The sequence below is a fragment of the Micrasema longulum genome, unplaced genomic scaffold (assembly GCF_059751315.1).
Source record: "Micrasema longulum isolate JH-2025_06_02 unplaced genomic scaffold, ASM5975131v1 h1tg000356l, whole genome shotgun sequence".
Lineage (NCBI taxonomy): Eukaryota > Metazoa > Arthropoda > Insecta > Trichoptera > Brachycentridae > Micrasema > Micrasema longulum.
Window position 1 is genome coordinate 122,261 of NW_028277558.1, and position 15,760 is coordinate 138,020.

Below are 15,760 nucleotides of genomic sequence, written 5' to 3' on the forward strand. Positions count from 1 at the left end.
AACAGTATGAAGGCTGTCTGGAGATCAGATATTTAAAACCCAATGCCGCCTATATAACGCCTGCGTAACACCTATTACTAGTACTGTAACTGATAGTCAGTGCTTGCTGAACATATCGGTCAAAGTAAGCTGTTTGACTGTCATCATCCGTTTTCGGGCAGCCAAGTCATTATTTTGCGAATCCTATGAATCAGTACGTTTCCGTCTTGATTTATTTTTCTGAAATTCTGAAAGAGATTCGGATAGTCGGAGATCAGATAATTGGAGTTCTACTGTACTACAGCAATGTATTAGAGTACAATATTTCCTTTTATTTATAAAAAAATAAATATTTGCGTTCTTATGTTTGCCCTAATATTTAAATTTTAAGGGAACGAGTCACAAACAATAATTAGAAAATGAGAACAAGAGATCAAAGTCAGAATAGAAATGGTGCGAGACTGATTTTTCAGGATGCGTGACCTTCTTTGCAGTAAAGACTTTAATTTAGACCTCCGAATTATGAAGACATCGAAACGTGGACACTCGCCCAAAGCACTTCAAAAAAGATTGAAGCCTTTGAAATGTGGTGCTACAGGAGGGTATTAAAAATCTTCCGGGTGGACAGTCTGAAACGATGACGTTCTCCGACAGATGGAAAAATATTGAGGTGCTGAGGACGATAAAGAAAAGAAAACTTGAGTACTTTGGGCATGTGACGAAAGGCCAAAAATATAACATTTTACAAGTCATTCTACAAGTAAGGATTGAAGGAAGACGCAGTGCAGGTAGAAGGCGCATATCTCGGCTAAAGAACTTGCGTGACGGTTCCATTGCAGCACTTGGTCCTTGTTCAGGGCAGCTGCCAACAAAGTGAGAATTGCTTCGATGATATCCAACCTCCATTGGGGAAAGGAACAATAAGAAGGAAATGAAAATCAGGTTGGGGTATGAACCTCGGTCTCTGATTGGTGAGTCCGCAACACTAGCCACGGGACCACAACCTGATTCGTTCACGGACGTTATTAACTCATTCACCGCGGTGCACACATACGTCTGTGAGCGCCTATGACATCACTACTACGCAATGCTCACAGCATGCGAGTAATTTATTATCAAAAAGGTTCATAGCTCAAGTATGGAGTTTATATATGGATGGTCGCTGACAAATAAGATGTTTAAGCTAATAAATAAAATATGTCAATTTTCAACACAGGGAAAGTGTGACAAAATAACACATTGCATGTCAATAGTATACAGAAAGCATTGGGCACTGTGTCGGTAATCTAAAAGCAGCGTGATTCGACCATCGGTTACGTAAATGTAAGGTGGTCAGTCTTGCGCTTCAGGTGCCAGTTCAGGAATAATGAAATATTGCAGTTTAAGCCTTTAAAATCAATATTTCACATCCAACCTGCCAGGGAACGCGCCAACCACCTCACAACGAGGCGGACTCACCTCCACTTAGTTTCCTTATTCAGGATTTTTACCTGAGAGCAGCCATCAAGTGGAAAACACGTGTCCAGGGTCCAGCAGCCTGATTCTGAGTCCGCGTGCTATCGCAAGTAAAAGCTGAAATTAACACGGCCGCACTTTACTTCGAACGTAAATTAAAATCCGTATTCTGGGTATTCCAAACGCTCGTGGCCGTATTATCTCGTGTTTTTTACATACATACGTGTTAAATTATCGCAAACTTAGAATCAGGCTGCTGGATCTATTTCACACATACAAGTGTATTCATGCGTGGACGCAGCCAAATACAAAATATGAATAAAACAAGGATTATTTTGAAAATTTTTATTAAAAACAAATTGTATAATATTATAATATCATGATATAAGAAATATTTAGAATTTCAAAGGCATTTTTGGTCAATCTTAAAAATTAGTATAATTTAGTTTAAAAATATAAATAACTAATGATACTTATGTCTATAACAGATTATAGTCAAGTTATTGTCAAGGTAACTTGGTTACTAGCAGCTAAGATAAATAACTTATAACCTACCTAAATAACTAAAAACAAATGCATGTTCAGATAATAACTATATGCCAGGGTTATTTCATAATATCCACTCATGCGGACAGATAACTTTCTTATTTTAAAAAAATATTTCACTTCCAATTGGACCGCAGTTGATGGTTTGAAGTAAATCTTATTTAAATTTATCGCAGCAGAGAGGGAAAATATTTTTGAGAAGGGAAAATGGAAGTCTAAGCATTTACGGGGTTTGTGACTTTTGAACGGTTTACAATATTGCTATATCTATTTTTGCATTAGGTGAACGACTTTGCTTCCGCTTTTGTAACTAGTGGTCGAAATTGTAGATCATACACGTCATGGAATAAACTTGGGCATCTATCAAATTAAGCTCATGGAATCATTAGTCAATTTGTGTCTGTATCAAGTTATTCTGGATTGAAAATGTTAGTTTACGAGTCAAATCTCGTCATTTGCGGGAGGTTTTAATTTGCTGCAACAATATTTATTTATATATACGCCCAATGGGCATTTTTAAGGACATATTTATACATAGAAAATTATTATAAAGTAAAGTAGAAAGACACAATGGTATACAGTAGACTCGGTGGGAGTGGAAGCGGAAGAGAGGTGTTTATTATTGAATTTGATTCAGTGATCGTTTGAAAGAAGACAACTTGTTATCGAAGAAATCAAGACTGGTATGTTTGTCGGCAGACCTGAGAATTCTGGGCAAAGGGGAATGAAAACCATAGTTAGTTCTATGGTTATCGGTATGAAAGAGTAAGTTTTATCTGAGGTTTCTAGTTGGGATATTTAATTTTATCGAGCTCAGTAGTTCAGGCGCATCAAAGAGTGAGTTGAGAATTTAAAATAGGACTAGGGGTCGGATTTATTTCACTCTCAAATACTTATGGTGAGGCCGCTATTAGAGAAACAAGGCGTCTAAAGTGGTTTCAAGGTTTTGATGTGTAGCTAGTACACATTGCGTCTAATAACTATAATATCTTTATAACTTATAATAAATATTGGGTTTAGATTTTCCGTGTTCCTCAATTACACATTTACGTATCGACTGACATAATTTGTTATTAGATAATAAGTACTTATTAGGCACAAAAAAAGCATTTTATCGGAAATCGGGGATAAATTACAAATATCATCAAAAGTATACTTTCAGTCAGTCACGTTGTCACATAGTCCAGTACTACGAGTATATAGCTACTTAATAGCTCTCTGAAAGTTCGCGCGGGCGCACGTTTTGCCCGAGTCATTAGCGATACCCAATGGTTTTTTCATGTTTTCAGCAGTTAGATTTAAAATATTATCATCTTTGAATTACATTATGTTTTTATTTTTATTGTATTTTTTTAAATTCACTAAAAAATAACACATTGCAGTTTAGTTTGAAAAAATACAATTTTTTTAAAATTATATCATTGGTAAATATGAATAATACCCAATCATGACAGTTCTTACAATTTTTCTGCAGTATATTTAGTATAGTCTTGTACAATAATTATATTTTAATGAAATTTCATTTTATCCATACATTTTTCAATTCCTCGCTTTAAAGTTTTCCTCAGTTTTACACTTTTTTGTTGCTCCCTTGAAAAACGTAAAACAGAGGTTTCCCTGTACTTGGAAATGTTGAAATGGAAAAGTCCTACCCCACTCGCCGTATTCTCCAAGAATCGCTTCCTCAGACTATATCTTGTTTCGATAAATGGCACACGGCCTGGCTGACCAGCACTTCCGGTCTTACGAAGAAGTCAAAAATTGGATCGATCCGTGGATCGCTTCGAAAGACAATCAGTTTTTTCAAAGTGGGATTCGTACGCTGCCCGAAAGATGGGAGTAAGTAGTGGTCAGCGATGACAAATACTTTAAATCATAAATGTATAACGTTTCTTACAATGAGGCCACGAATTTCAGAAAAAAAATGGCGGAAGTAAAGTAGTACACCTAATACATATTTTCCCTCGAATACGTTGTGCAAACTTAAATTATATGAATAACTCTTTTATTTTATTGGTTGATTATAAGAAATCGCCATTTGGCAATAAGCCCGCCAATGTACAATTTATATTATGTACAGAAAGTCAAATTAAAAAAATAAATATTGGAAGACAATATTGTTCAAACATAAAATTAATTTTTAAATCAAGGATAGTGTAACATATGCCGGTCCAGCCAGATTCTGGAACTCCTCCGACCAATCGAATCGTTCTATTTAAGGAAACTAGTCGTATTTCAAAAAATAAAATAGAAGTCTAAGAGTTTGCAGGTCTTCGACAGCTCATAAGTCCTGTAAATGCCTAGACTCGTCTAAAAATATTTGTATGTCCTCAGAATAGTGTTGAATAATAAAAACGTACACATTTGTAAATATAAAAAAAAAATTTTTTAAATAAAAAAACAAATATTTGCACTTATATAGGTCATTGAGCCGGCAATACCCGTTGAGTTTTAGGAGACAACATAAGTTGAGTATGTTTTTTTCCAAATTGAAAAATGAGCACCAGAAGTAATACAACATGGTGAAGGTTGGAAGTGATTCCAAAGAAAATTTTCTGCGCAGCAAGATATTGAGTTTGTTTTTACGTTACATGTAAAATTTTATATTTACAAGCCTTCAAAATGGAATCTGTTTGCATTCAATCGAGGGAATAAAGCTGCCTTTCGAATGGTGAATGTTAGTGTGTAAAGTGGCCACTTAAACCAGCCAATGACACGCCATAAACCTTGTAAATGCCTGGACTTCCATATTCCCTACTCTAAAATATTCTCCATCTCTGTTATAATCTGTTAATCTTAATGACTCCCTAGGGGATAAAATCCAGTCTTTTGTCTACGATCATTTGGACAAATTCAAAATATTGCAACAAATATTCGCTTTTTTTATTTCAATTCATAGTTGTACCACGCCTAAAAAAACATAAAATATTTTGTATCTCAACTCTTAAAAGACCCTCTGGAAACAGTGATGTAACATTGCGATATACATTTATCATCGGAGCATATGGTAACCACAAAGAGCCTTCAGGCGTCTCCGTCGGCTGACAGCTCCTGAGCATCCTTCCGAGACAGGTTCGCATCTTGCAGTTCTGACTGCCGAAAAACAGTCAGGACGTCCGGGACGTCGAGAACCAGATGCCTCGAAAGGTAGGCGAGCGCGGTTAAGGCTCTCGGAAGTAATCTGCGGTACTCGGCCGGGCCTATTGCATCGCCTCCGCTTGATGAGAGTTATCACTGGGTCACATATATACAGGGTGTTCTTTAAACCCTGTCATATCCGAAACCACGATGATCAGTATGAGCAAGAAGACATATTGGCACATTAAAATATTTTTTAGAACGATTAAAATTTAAAAAAATAAAAATGGTTGCTTACTTCTGCAGGGGAGAAATGAAGAGGGGGGAGGGGGGCGTCTGAACAGCACGGCCGCGCCCCCCTCGCTTCTACCCTGCAGAAGTAAGCAACCATTTGTTTTTTTCTAAATTGTATTTTTTAAGATTTTAGTCATTCTAAAAAAATATTTTAATGTGCCAATATGTCTTCTTTCTCATACTGATCATCGTGGTTTCGGATGTGATAGGGTTTAAAGAACACCTGTATATATATATATACGGTTTAATCTATTTTCCATGTTTTGTAAAAATTACAATATAATTTAAGCCTGTTACAGAAATATAAGACTTCATTATTTTAAAAAATAAGATACACATATCAAGTCTTGTATTTTATGCAGACTCGTGCGACGCCACGCAAAGATTTAAAAATAATATGTATTAATAGTACTTAGCTACAATTGCTCGAGGAAGATGAATCTTGACGTTCTTCTTTAATTTTCAAACCCATCGGATTACATACCGTGCACGCCTTCATTTTCTCTTCGAGATAGAAAACCTTTTGGCGTAGATATTTTAAAGTGTCGTCTTGCTGTCGTATTTGGTTTTTGAGGGCTCCGACTGTGTCTTCGAGTGCCCCGAACAGCGCCTGGGCTTCCGGTTCGGAATCCCCGACCGGCGGGGGCTCGTCGAGGCAAAAGAACTCGCGAACGTTTCCGTCGCCGGGTAGATTCTTCACGACTGCGTTGACGAACACTTGCAGGCCTCTCGTCCGCGCTTCTAGAAAACCCGGGTCGAAGTTGTTGCGGAACAGACGCTTCTCCGGCAGGGGAAGAACCAGATTCCGGTACTCCATCTTCAGTTTTTGATACAGGCGTACGAAGTCCGTATACCGCCGAAACACCATCCACGAAAGGCCGGTTCGCGGATCGTCTATACGTAGTTTATAAATCGTAAAACGTGCGCGTTCTTCCATGACTTCGTAACCGATTATAGGGATATTAAAACTGTTGGCGGTTCGCGTCGTGATCGGCGTGTGCAAACTGTTTTGAAGAGAATTATTTGAATTAAATCTTGCATTTTCGTTGGAATTTGATTCCATGAACGAATTAGACAAGGGGTGAACGTCTACGAAAGACGTCGCGTCTATTTGCGAGTTTGTTCTTGAAAACTGCTTAGTGTTGCTATTTATTTCATCGTGAATAGTTGCGAGATTTAACCGTTCGTTCGTCGTCTGGCCTAGTTTGTTGATGTTATCGCCGTCATTTTCTTTATTGTCTACTGTTGATTCTCTGTCGTCCGGCGTTCTATTTGAAATTGAATCACTCGTTCTCGAGTCTGTCGTTCGGCTGTGTCCGTTTTCAAACTGGGGTTCCGGATTGTTATTTAAAAAGTCCATTTTGTTCGTAATGTGTTTACGATTAGAAAAAAATTATATCTTCCATAAGATAAACATATTTTCAAGCCATCGGAAACGTCTGAAATTAAAAGAGACAAAATATTACTAATATTGTCATCAGATCATGGACATCTTTATTTTACTACTATACTGCACAAGTGCCTTTAACACATTAAAGTACAAAAATATAGTAAGTTCAGTTAGATATACAAAAATAAAAAATTATTTTAAAATAAAAATAACTGCACATATAAATATTGTAGCGAGAGATTTTTTTGAAAAATACATGTAAATCAAAAAACGTAGTACTTTATATAATTGGTTCAAATATTATTTATATTTGTTTTATTATATATTATACAATATTATTTATGTTTAAGTAACATGTATTCTTGGCACATATAACATATACTTTATATTTAAATAATAACGATTTTTAATTTCTTACATTTGATTAGATAGGCATTTATAATTAAGCAGTTTTAGTTTTTCTTTTTTATGTTTTTGTTTTATTAGTATAGGACTACTTACGCTCTAAAGATAGAAAATCTCCATCTTAGAACTGGCTGTGCCATGTTAGATGGAGACTTTCATAAACAGAGAACACTATGTTTTCATTTTACATTAATTGTTTTTATATAGATTCCCTGTTATTAAGTATGTATATATATATTTTTTTGCAATAAATTTATAAATAAAATAAATAAATAAACATTAAAACAATAGGGGCTAGATTTCTTACTGTCCATGCGCTCTGCAGCTGCAAGACGTGCTGTAATCTAGCTTCTATACATCATAATCACTTTTTAGTATGAACACTTCAAAATTTACTATTATGCTCAATGTTTATTTTGTAAATTTATTGATAATTTTCAGTTGCTAGAATTTCACTCGTCCATGCACTTTTGTAGCTGCAAGACGATTAGTAATCTAGTTTCAATAGGTAAATGTTATCAACTATCAAATAGCTAAATTGCGAAAATGGGGTATAGAATTCCAACCGTCCATGCGCTCAGTAGCTGCAAGACTTGCTGTAATCTTACTTCTATTTTTATAAATTTGTTTTTTATTTCATTTGTTAAAATATCACTAAAACTTTAATTAACTAATTTAAATACAGTGCCATATGCGCCACTAGGTGCGAAAGACTTTTATGAATATAATGACGAAGAAACGTCGTTAGTTTTAATTACAGTAAAATGGGCATTCACGCTGAAATAACACGCTTGAGAAAGCTGACTAACGGGACACACCTCGTATTTATTATATTTGTGCACATTTGTAATTATTAGTTTAACTTAATTAAAACAGAGAATGATAACAGTGGTGCAGTGGTCTACGCATTTGCCTACCATGCAAGAGATCTCGGGTTCGATTCCGGACACGGTTGAAATGAAATCTTCATTATCTTTAAAAAGCCTCACTAAGGGCCGGTTGCATCAAAGTTGGTATAAATTTAGTTTAAAGTTAAATATTTAAACTTAGTTAAGGCTCAAAATCTGGTAACTGAAAAATCCCGTTGCATCGACATTATTTTAGTTAAGTTAACGTTAAGAATGTTGCCACTGTAAAGGTTCAAGTTTCACCCTAAAAATTGTTGGGATTTTTGCGCAAGCACGTACTTGTTTATTCATTTTTTTGAAATATTTTGAATCTTGAGTAGGGCACACATTTTTAGTTTATTCAGATAAAAAAATATAAGCATACAATATTACTAGTAGTTGAAATTTTTATATAAATTTAATACAAATACAGTCAAACTTGGTTATAATGATGAAGATGGGATCAACTGAATTTTCTCGTTTATAAGCATTACTCATTATTTATTTATTTTAAAAGAAACAGTCGACAATGATACAGTAACATTAGAAAAAATACAGTTTAAAGACAGACCAGCAAAGTTTCTAAATAAGAATCATTCATATAATTAAATTGAGTTACAACAAAAGGGTGTGTTTATGTGTATTTGTATGAGAGTAAGTGTAGATATGTGTTTATGTGTATTAGTGTAGGAGTAAGTGTTCAGGTGTGTGTAAGTGTGAGCATCATTAAATAGTAAGTGGGATCGTATCGCAGCCATAAATAGTAAGTCTTGATTTATTTATAAATAAATTAAGGGGCATGTAAAATATATCTATAGATGAAAAAAGAGCATTATAGTTAGAGCAAGAACGATAGAGGAAAGAGTGTTGTGCATAGTTAGTGCTACAGACTGGCAGATGGAACAAGTACTTATTTCTTGTCACGCTAAAGAGGACATTGAGATTAGTTTTGGAGAGTAGGTTAAAAGAGTCTACTTTATTACTTAATAATTTGTGTAAATAGCATGATTCAGATACAGTGCGTCTATTTTCAAGGGTAAAAAATCTATTTTGTTTGGCAGATTGGCTGTAAGCGCAAAGCGTCATATTGTTTTTATAATCTAGGTATTTTAAAAATTTTCGTTGAATATTTTCAATCCTTTCTTTGTTTAGTTATGTGTTGTGGGCTCCACACAACGGATGGAAACTCCAAATTACTGCGTACAAAAGTGTTGTATAAAGTTTTTAATGTATTTGGTTTTTTTAAAGGTCATACCAGAAAAAGCTTTTTTTAAATCCAATCGCCATTGCATATTGTCACTAAGTAAACAAATAAATGAGCGTAGTTATGCAGAAAGCGGCCAGTCCACAATTTAAAAAAATATAGATTTTGGTGTTAGGCCTCTTTCATCCAAAAAACTGGAATAATCGCCTTCTAAAAATAGTGCTGATTTTAAAAATGGCATTTTTCAATTTGCAGAAAACACCCACAGCTCTAGAAAAATCTTATGGCACTTTAAAACTACTATTAAAACTGGTCAAATTTCTTTTGTCGCTTTTCTTCATACATCGTAGACTTTTGTTACCAAGAATTGCGGGTTTTTTTTGCTGCTAGCAAGAAACGCGGCATCATTAGCATACAGGAGACAGTTATACCACGAGCTCAAAATGCGGTAAATATAAAATATATTTGCATTATTTAGTAGTGTAACACAAGTAAACAAATAAATTGACGTGCTTAGCGGCGCTCAACGCACCATTTCATACGAACAACCGTAAAAAATAACACCAGTCATTTGTTTGATACAAATAATAAGCGATAACATTTTACACTGAGATATAGGCGAAATTGAAAGATGTTTTATAATCTTATCAATATGGACCGATTTTAGTCCTGGCTGTGGCGAAATAACACTCGAATTGAAGATAATTGTGTCAAAAGTTTACAAGGTTAAGCTCGTCAAAATAATTGGAACGCTACGTGCAAAATAATTCATATTTACTTACGGATTCGTTAATTGCTAATGTTGAGTCTTCTTTGATTGCTGTTTAATAACAATTCCCCTTTTGCCGTAAAAACAACTAATATTTATAAAATAAACATTAAAAGCCAACACAAGACGAAAATTAAAAATAACAAAGTAAATAAAATAAAACGGAAAACAGATGGCGGCAGGCAAGCAAACATAACGATGAAAATCGCTGCGAGATGAAAAAATATTATAAAATCGGGGTAGGTAGTAAAACATTAGACTGTCTTACAGCTTGCGCCCTTCAGAGAGGTAAACAAAAATAAAACGCCATGCCGTTATATTTAAACAATTTTTTTATATTTAAAAAAAGGAATAACCTGCTAAACCTCTGTTCTAGAGGCTTGTCAGCAGGTGGGAAAGAAAGGATATAGAAGGAAGTTATGAATAATACACCACAACACCCAGTCCTATTGAGAACAAATCTTTGTTGGATTTTTTTTATTGTGACTGGCGGGAATCGAACCCGTGACGCCAGTTTCACAGTTGGCCATTTGATCGACGGCGCTACTGCGCTTCTCTCATAGATAATTAATATGTCACCATTTTAGTGAAAATCATATTAAAATCGTTTTACAATAAGTATCCCAACACGTCTTGCAGCGACATAATGCATCGACAGTATAAAATCTAGTCCCCATCATAATTAATTTATTTCTTGACAATTTTACATAGATTGATAAGGTAGTTGATAGGTTTCCTGGTAAAGGTTTTAAAATAAACTTATATTTTTTATGATCATTATTCAATAAGTTCATTTATATTCACTACAATTGTCACAATTGTCACATACATACAATACTCCCAAAACTTTCTGAAGGTGTCTCTAGGGGTTAGAGAAGATTCAGAATACCACCCCTGAAACCAATTGTAAATATGCCACATCAGCGAAACAAAGATGGTTAGTATTATGCTTGAGCATTGGGCAGTTAATGAGGAAGTTCAGTCTTTTTTTTAAATGCTTGAATAGACTATTAAATTAAGTAAAATAATTAGCGGATTGTGGTCCCGTGGCTAGTGGTGGGGACTCAAGGATTAGAGGTCCAAGGTTTGATCCCCACTCTACGCCAACTCGATTCCCATTTTTATAGTGAGTTATTTACAACTCGTTGAAAATGGCCCCGAAAATATAAATATTTGGGTAAATAATAAGAACGCAAATTTACTATTATTTTTTTTCCTTTAAAAAATATATGTATACGTACTGTACATAAAAGGGCGAGCATATTGCCTTGGTATCGTGTTTTCATGATTTTTTCAAAGTTTTGTATTTCTGAAATTACTCCGCGTGTGACGTTTCAAATTCTCTTCCGCTTCTTCTCGACCAGTTCTACCAATTTTATTGGTCCGTTGATGTACCATTACCTGTAAATCTTTCCCAACTCTCTTATCATTGGTTGATTTATATGCACTAGTAACGTCGTTCAAAGTGTTCGTTTTTGTTATCATATTTTTTTGTATATTTTCAAGAAACATTGCAGTACAATTTAATGCGCTTATTTTTACCACGCGTAAGGAAATATTTTTTATATCCAATTTCCTGTAGGGCTGAACTTCCTCATTATATTTACATAAAAATATATAGAAAGAGGTAGGTACGTAAACTGAAAATTTATAACGTTGAATAGCCTTTAATAATTTAAAAAATATTTTCTGTTTATCCAACTTGACAATATAAAAATATTATTATAACTGTCAAATCACGCGAAACGTCAGCTCGATTTCGCTGTGATAGTTTTGCCAAAATTAGATTATTCTTTGAGATAAAACAGTTATTCCAAAGAAAATCGTATTTTCGTTTATTTATTTGTTTCCATTGACTGACTTATCTCTGTGTTATATGTTTTAAAATGGTTAAAACTTGCGAATCGGCTATGGGCGACCAAATAAAAGTTGCGGAGGATTTAAAGTGTAATTTGTGTAAAAAATTCAAGTGTAAAGCCAGCGGAGAACTATTCAAACATTTATCTAAAGCCCACGAAAATGCCCGCAGCGTCTGTCGCTTCTGTAGTCGAAATTTCTTCGACGAAACAAGTTTGAAAAAACATCTGAATCTGCATCTTACGAACTTATCCTCTGTGTTCAAATGCGCGCTGTGTCCTCTCTCCTTCTTCAACAAAAGCAAGTTAAGGCGACACCAGGTAACCCACGAGTCGTGTAGTAATTACAAGGACGGGTTCATTTCGACGGCGGAAGAACTCGACGAAGAAACTACGCAGCGTAAAAAACACAAAATAACCAGGAAGCAGTCGACTAAAACAATAGATAATTTTGTCGATGTATCAAAATTGCCCGAAAAGTATGATTGTGAATTTGATTTTACGAGCTCTGTCGATGCTGACAAAGAAAAAAATGGTGATATGGACACAGTTCAAAACAAAACAACAAGTGATGAAATTTCGAATTTGGAAGCTGTCAGTGAAAATTTTTCGGATGCTCCGAATTCAAATTCGAAATCCGAGGGAACTTTATCTATGCTTTCGTGCGTCCACTGCAAAACTCTTTTCGTTAATCAGGTATTTTTAACCAGGCACTTAGAACTCCATAAGAAAAGAGACTTGATTTACAAATATCAATGTAAATATTGCACGAAGCGATTTTTAGTACCTCAGAAGCTGTTTGCTCACTTTAAGAAGACGCATAAAGGTGAAACCCCATTTACGTGTGATATTTGCAAGCAAAATTTTACATGGCAACCCGAATTCTCAAAACACATTAAAACAAACCACGAAGATGGCATTATCAAATTTGTGAACGGGTTTATTTTGTATGCGGAAAAAGTCGTCAAGCCGCAAGATGCAAGCGATATACAGAAGAGTCCGGATGAATCATGTTTAGATGACGCGATCGACGTCAAAAAAGTCGGTAATCCACAAGATAATACCGAGGTCATGAGCAAAATGGGGTCCAGTTTAAACACTGATTCTGAGGGCGAAGATAGCGAGTTTCTGTCTATTGTCAAGGCCAGGAAGAACTCTACGGCGTTTAAGCATTGCGATATTTGCGACGTTAAACTCCGGGCGAATTCTGTAAAAAAGCACATGGAGAACCACAAGCGCGGCGCGCGGTTCAAATGCCACTTGTGCGGGCAGAATGTCAGAGAGGAGAGCAAATTCCATCTGCACATGAAGATGCATTTTAAAAACGACGCGTTCCTGTGCAGATGCGGCGTGAAACTCAAGTCGCAAGACATGCTGGACGACCACAGACTGAAGGTCCACGCGGTCGTGAAACAAAGCGATGGATTCTCGGCCACGCAAACCGTGCACAACACCTCGTCCAAAGTTTCTCAGCTGCTCGTGAAAAAAATTTACAAATCGACGCCAATTGTCAGCGCGAAGGCGTCGAAACTGATTAAAAGCAAGGGGGGAAACGACGCCAAGGCGATCGCGAATGCGGCTGTTAGTTTTAACGTTAAAGCGGTGAATCCACTCAAAGCCGAGTGTAAAAATAATATCATACTTAAGAAAATTACTTTCGAGGAAGCGAAAGAAAAAAATAAATTGATGATTAAACCGTTTCATTTGAGCGAAGCTAAAAAGCCGGTTTTGACTTTCGTCGGCCCTAAGATATTTCCGGTAAATAAAGATACAAATGCCTTTTCAAATTTTGAATGTACACCGAATATTAGCACTAATTTATCTCGGAATGTTTCCAAACATCCGAAGACTAAAAAATATCTGATAGTTCCTATAAATAAATCCACGGTTAACGATCTCGGGAATGTCCGACTCGTCAATTCGAATCCCTTGGCTTCGGTTTTAAAAGACGAGGTAAAAATTTCGCCTCCGGCCAAACAGAGAAAAGGAAAAGTCTTCGATTACCTGACCATTATCCAAAAATCTTTGTCCGAAACGATGAATGTGGAGGTTGATTGTAAAGAAACAATTAAAATTGAAAAATAAATTAATAAATAACTCACAAAGAAAGATTTATTATTTGTACGGCAGTAAAGTTTGCTTTCTTCAGAAAGAGAGCCCGCCCAGGGCACTGCATATTGAACTGAACTGAACCTTTCTGAAACTTCTAGATGTAGGTTCTGCAGTGCAGATGAGGGAACACCTGTACACATTCTATGTGAATTTTTTTTTGTTTATTTTTCCATACACATTATTTACAAAGAGATATAATTACAAAAATACACTTTAGAAAAATACATCTTAAAATTAAGCTATAACATGAATTGGAAAAAATGCCCACAAAGACTTCAGCGTCAGAGCGTGGGCCATGCCTTTTTAACTATTAAAAAGTTAATAGCATATACAGGGTGTTCTTTAAACCCTGTCACATCCGAAACCAGGATGATCAGTATGGGCAAGAAGACATATTAGCATATTAAAAAAAATATTTAGAACAAAGTAAATTAAAAAAAAACAAATGGTTGCTAACTTCTGCAGGGGAGAAGCGAGGGGGGTGCGGTCGCGCGGTTTATGGTGTATCAGACTTCCCCTCCCCCCTACTCGTTTCTCCCCTGCAGAAGTAAGCAACCATTTGTTTTTTAAAAATATGTATTTTTTAAAATTTTATTTGTTTTAAAATACCTCGACAGAATTCTAACAGAGACCCTCGACCCAGATATAGAAATTAAATGCAGAATTGAGACAGCAAGGGCTGCTTTTAATAAAATGAAATCCCTCTTCTGCAATGCTAATCTCAATTTGAAAATAAGGCAAAGATTGGCGGCCTCCGTGGTGTAGTGGTCAAGACGCTTGACTCACGCTTGGAAGGTTCCGGGTTCGATTCCCGGTGAGAACACAAAAATTAAAATGTGATTTTTCTCAAGCCTGGGTACTCTGTGATGTAATTCACCACTGTAATTAGGCCTCCTGGCCTGTTGTGGTGCAAAAAAAAATGTATGTAATTTGTAAAATGTTATGTGTGGTCTGGGTTGTTGTATGGCTGTGAGACTTGGGCTCTGAAAGTGAACACTATGAATAGGCTGGAGGCTTTTGAGATGTGGTTGCATCGCAGAATGCTTAAGATATCTTGGACAGACCTGATAACGAACTCAGAAGTCTCAAGTCGAGCTAGAACGAACAGAGAACTCTTAACCACCATAAAAGTTCGTAAAATTTCATATCTGGGGCATATAATGCGTGGAGAAAAGTACCACTTGCTTCATTTAATTTGGAAAGGCAAGATTGAGGGTCACAGGGGGGCTGGAAGAAGACAGATGTCCTGGCTGCGAAATATACGAGACTGCACTGGCTTCAGGACTGTGGAGCAGATTTTCCGGGCAGCACAGGACAGGGAGACTTTTGCCAGAGTGATTGTCAACATTGGGGATACCTGACAGGGCACTAAGAGAAAAAGAAATATTTTATTCGTTCTAAAAATTTATTTTAATGTGCCAATATGTCTTCTTGGTCATACTGATCATCGTGGTTTCGATGTAACAGGGTTTAAAGAACACCCTGTATATGAATAAATAAAATTTATTAAAGCTATCCTATATAACTATTTCTGTTTTATATTTGTTTCAGCATCGTCCTGAAAGATCAAATTATTTCCATAATAAAAACGCTTTTGAATCTCAAGTTTTTTTATTGTAAATAAATCTCAATAAAGGGAACAAAATGGCATTAGTTGCGATCTAAGAATATAAAATATACGATTCATTCGTAATATTATTAGGTAATGTGATGTTACATCACCACATGTAAAGATTTTTTTTAGCACAGCCTTTTAAGAGTTAACAATTAAAAAAATATATTTAA

At 35.6% G+C, this 15,760-nt stretch overlaps 2 protein-coding genes across 2 annotated transcripts; one reads left to right on the plus strand and one right to left on the minus strand.

Moving 5' to 3' along the window:
* Window positions 1-5,635: 5,635 nt before the first annotated feature.
* Snx16 (sorting nexin 16) lies at window positions 5,636-10,159 on the minus strand. Its single transcript, XM_088225396.1, has 2 exons — window positions 10,021-10,159; window positions 5,636-6,791 (listed from the first exon to the last, which is right to left on the minus strand). Exon 2 carries the CDS (start codon window positions 6,710-6,712, stop codon window positions 5,765-5,767), a length of 948 nt encoding a protein of 315 aa, XP_088081522.1. The 5' UTR covers window positions 6,713-6,791; window positions 10,021-10,159; the 3' UTR covers window positions 5,636-5,764.
* A 1,561-nt stretch (window positions 10,160-11,720) lies between these two features.
* LOC148282241 (uncharacterized) lies at window positions 11,721-14,182 on the plus strand. The gene has a single exon (XM_088225397.1). It carries the CDS (start codon window positions 11,894-11,896, stop codon window positions 13,946-13,948), a length of 2,055 nt encoding a protein of 684 aa, XP_088081523.1. The 5' UTR covers window positions 11,721-11,893; the 3' UTR covers window positions 13,949-14,182.
* Window positions 14,183-15,760: the final 1,578 nt, after the last annotated feature.

Bases quoted from the DNA above. Each gene is read 5' to 3' on its own strand.
- Snx16 (XM_088225396.1), bottom strand. From the start codon at position 6,712: ATGGACTTTTTAAATAACAATCCGGAACCCCAGTTTGAAAACGGACAC.
- LOC148282241 (XM_088225397.1), top strand. From the start codon at position 11,894: ATGGTTAAAACTTGCGAATCGGCTATGGGCGACCAAATAAAAGTTGCG.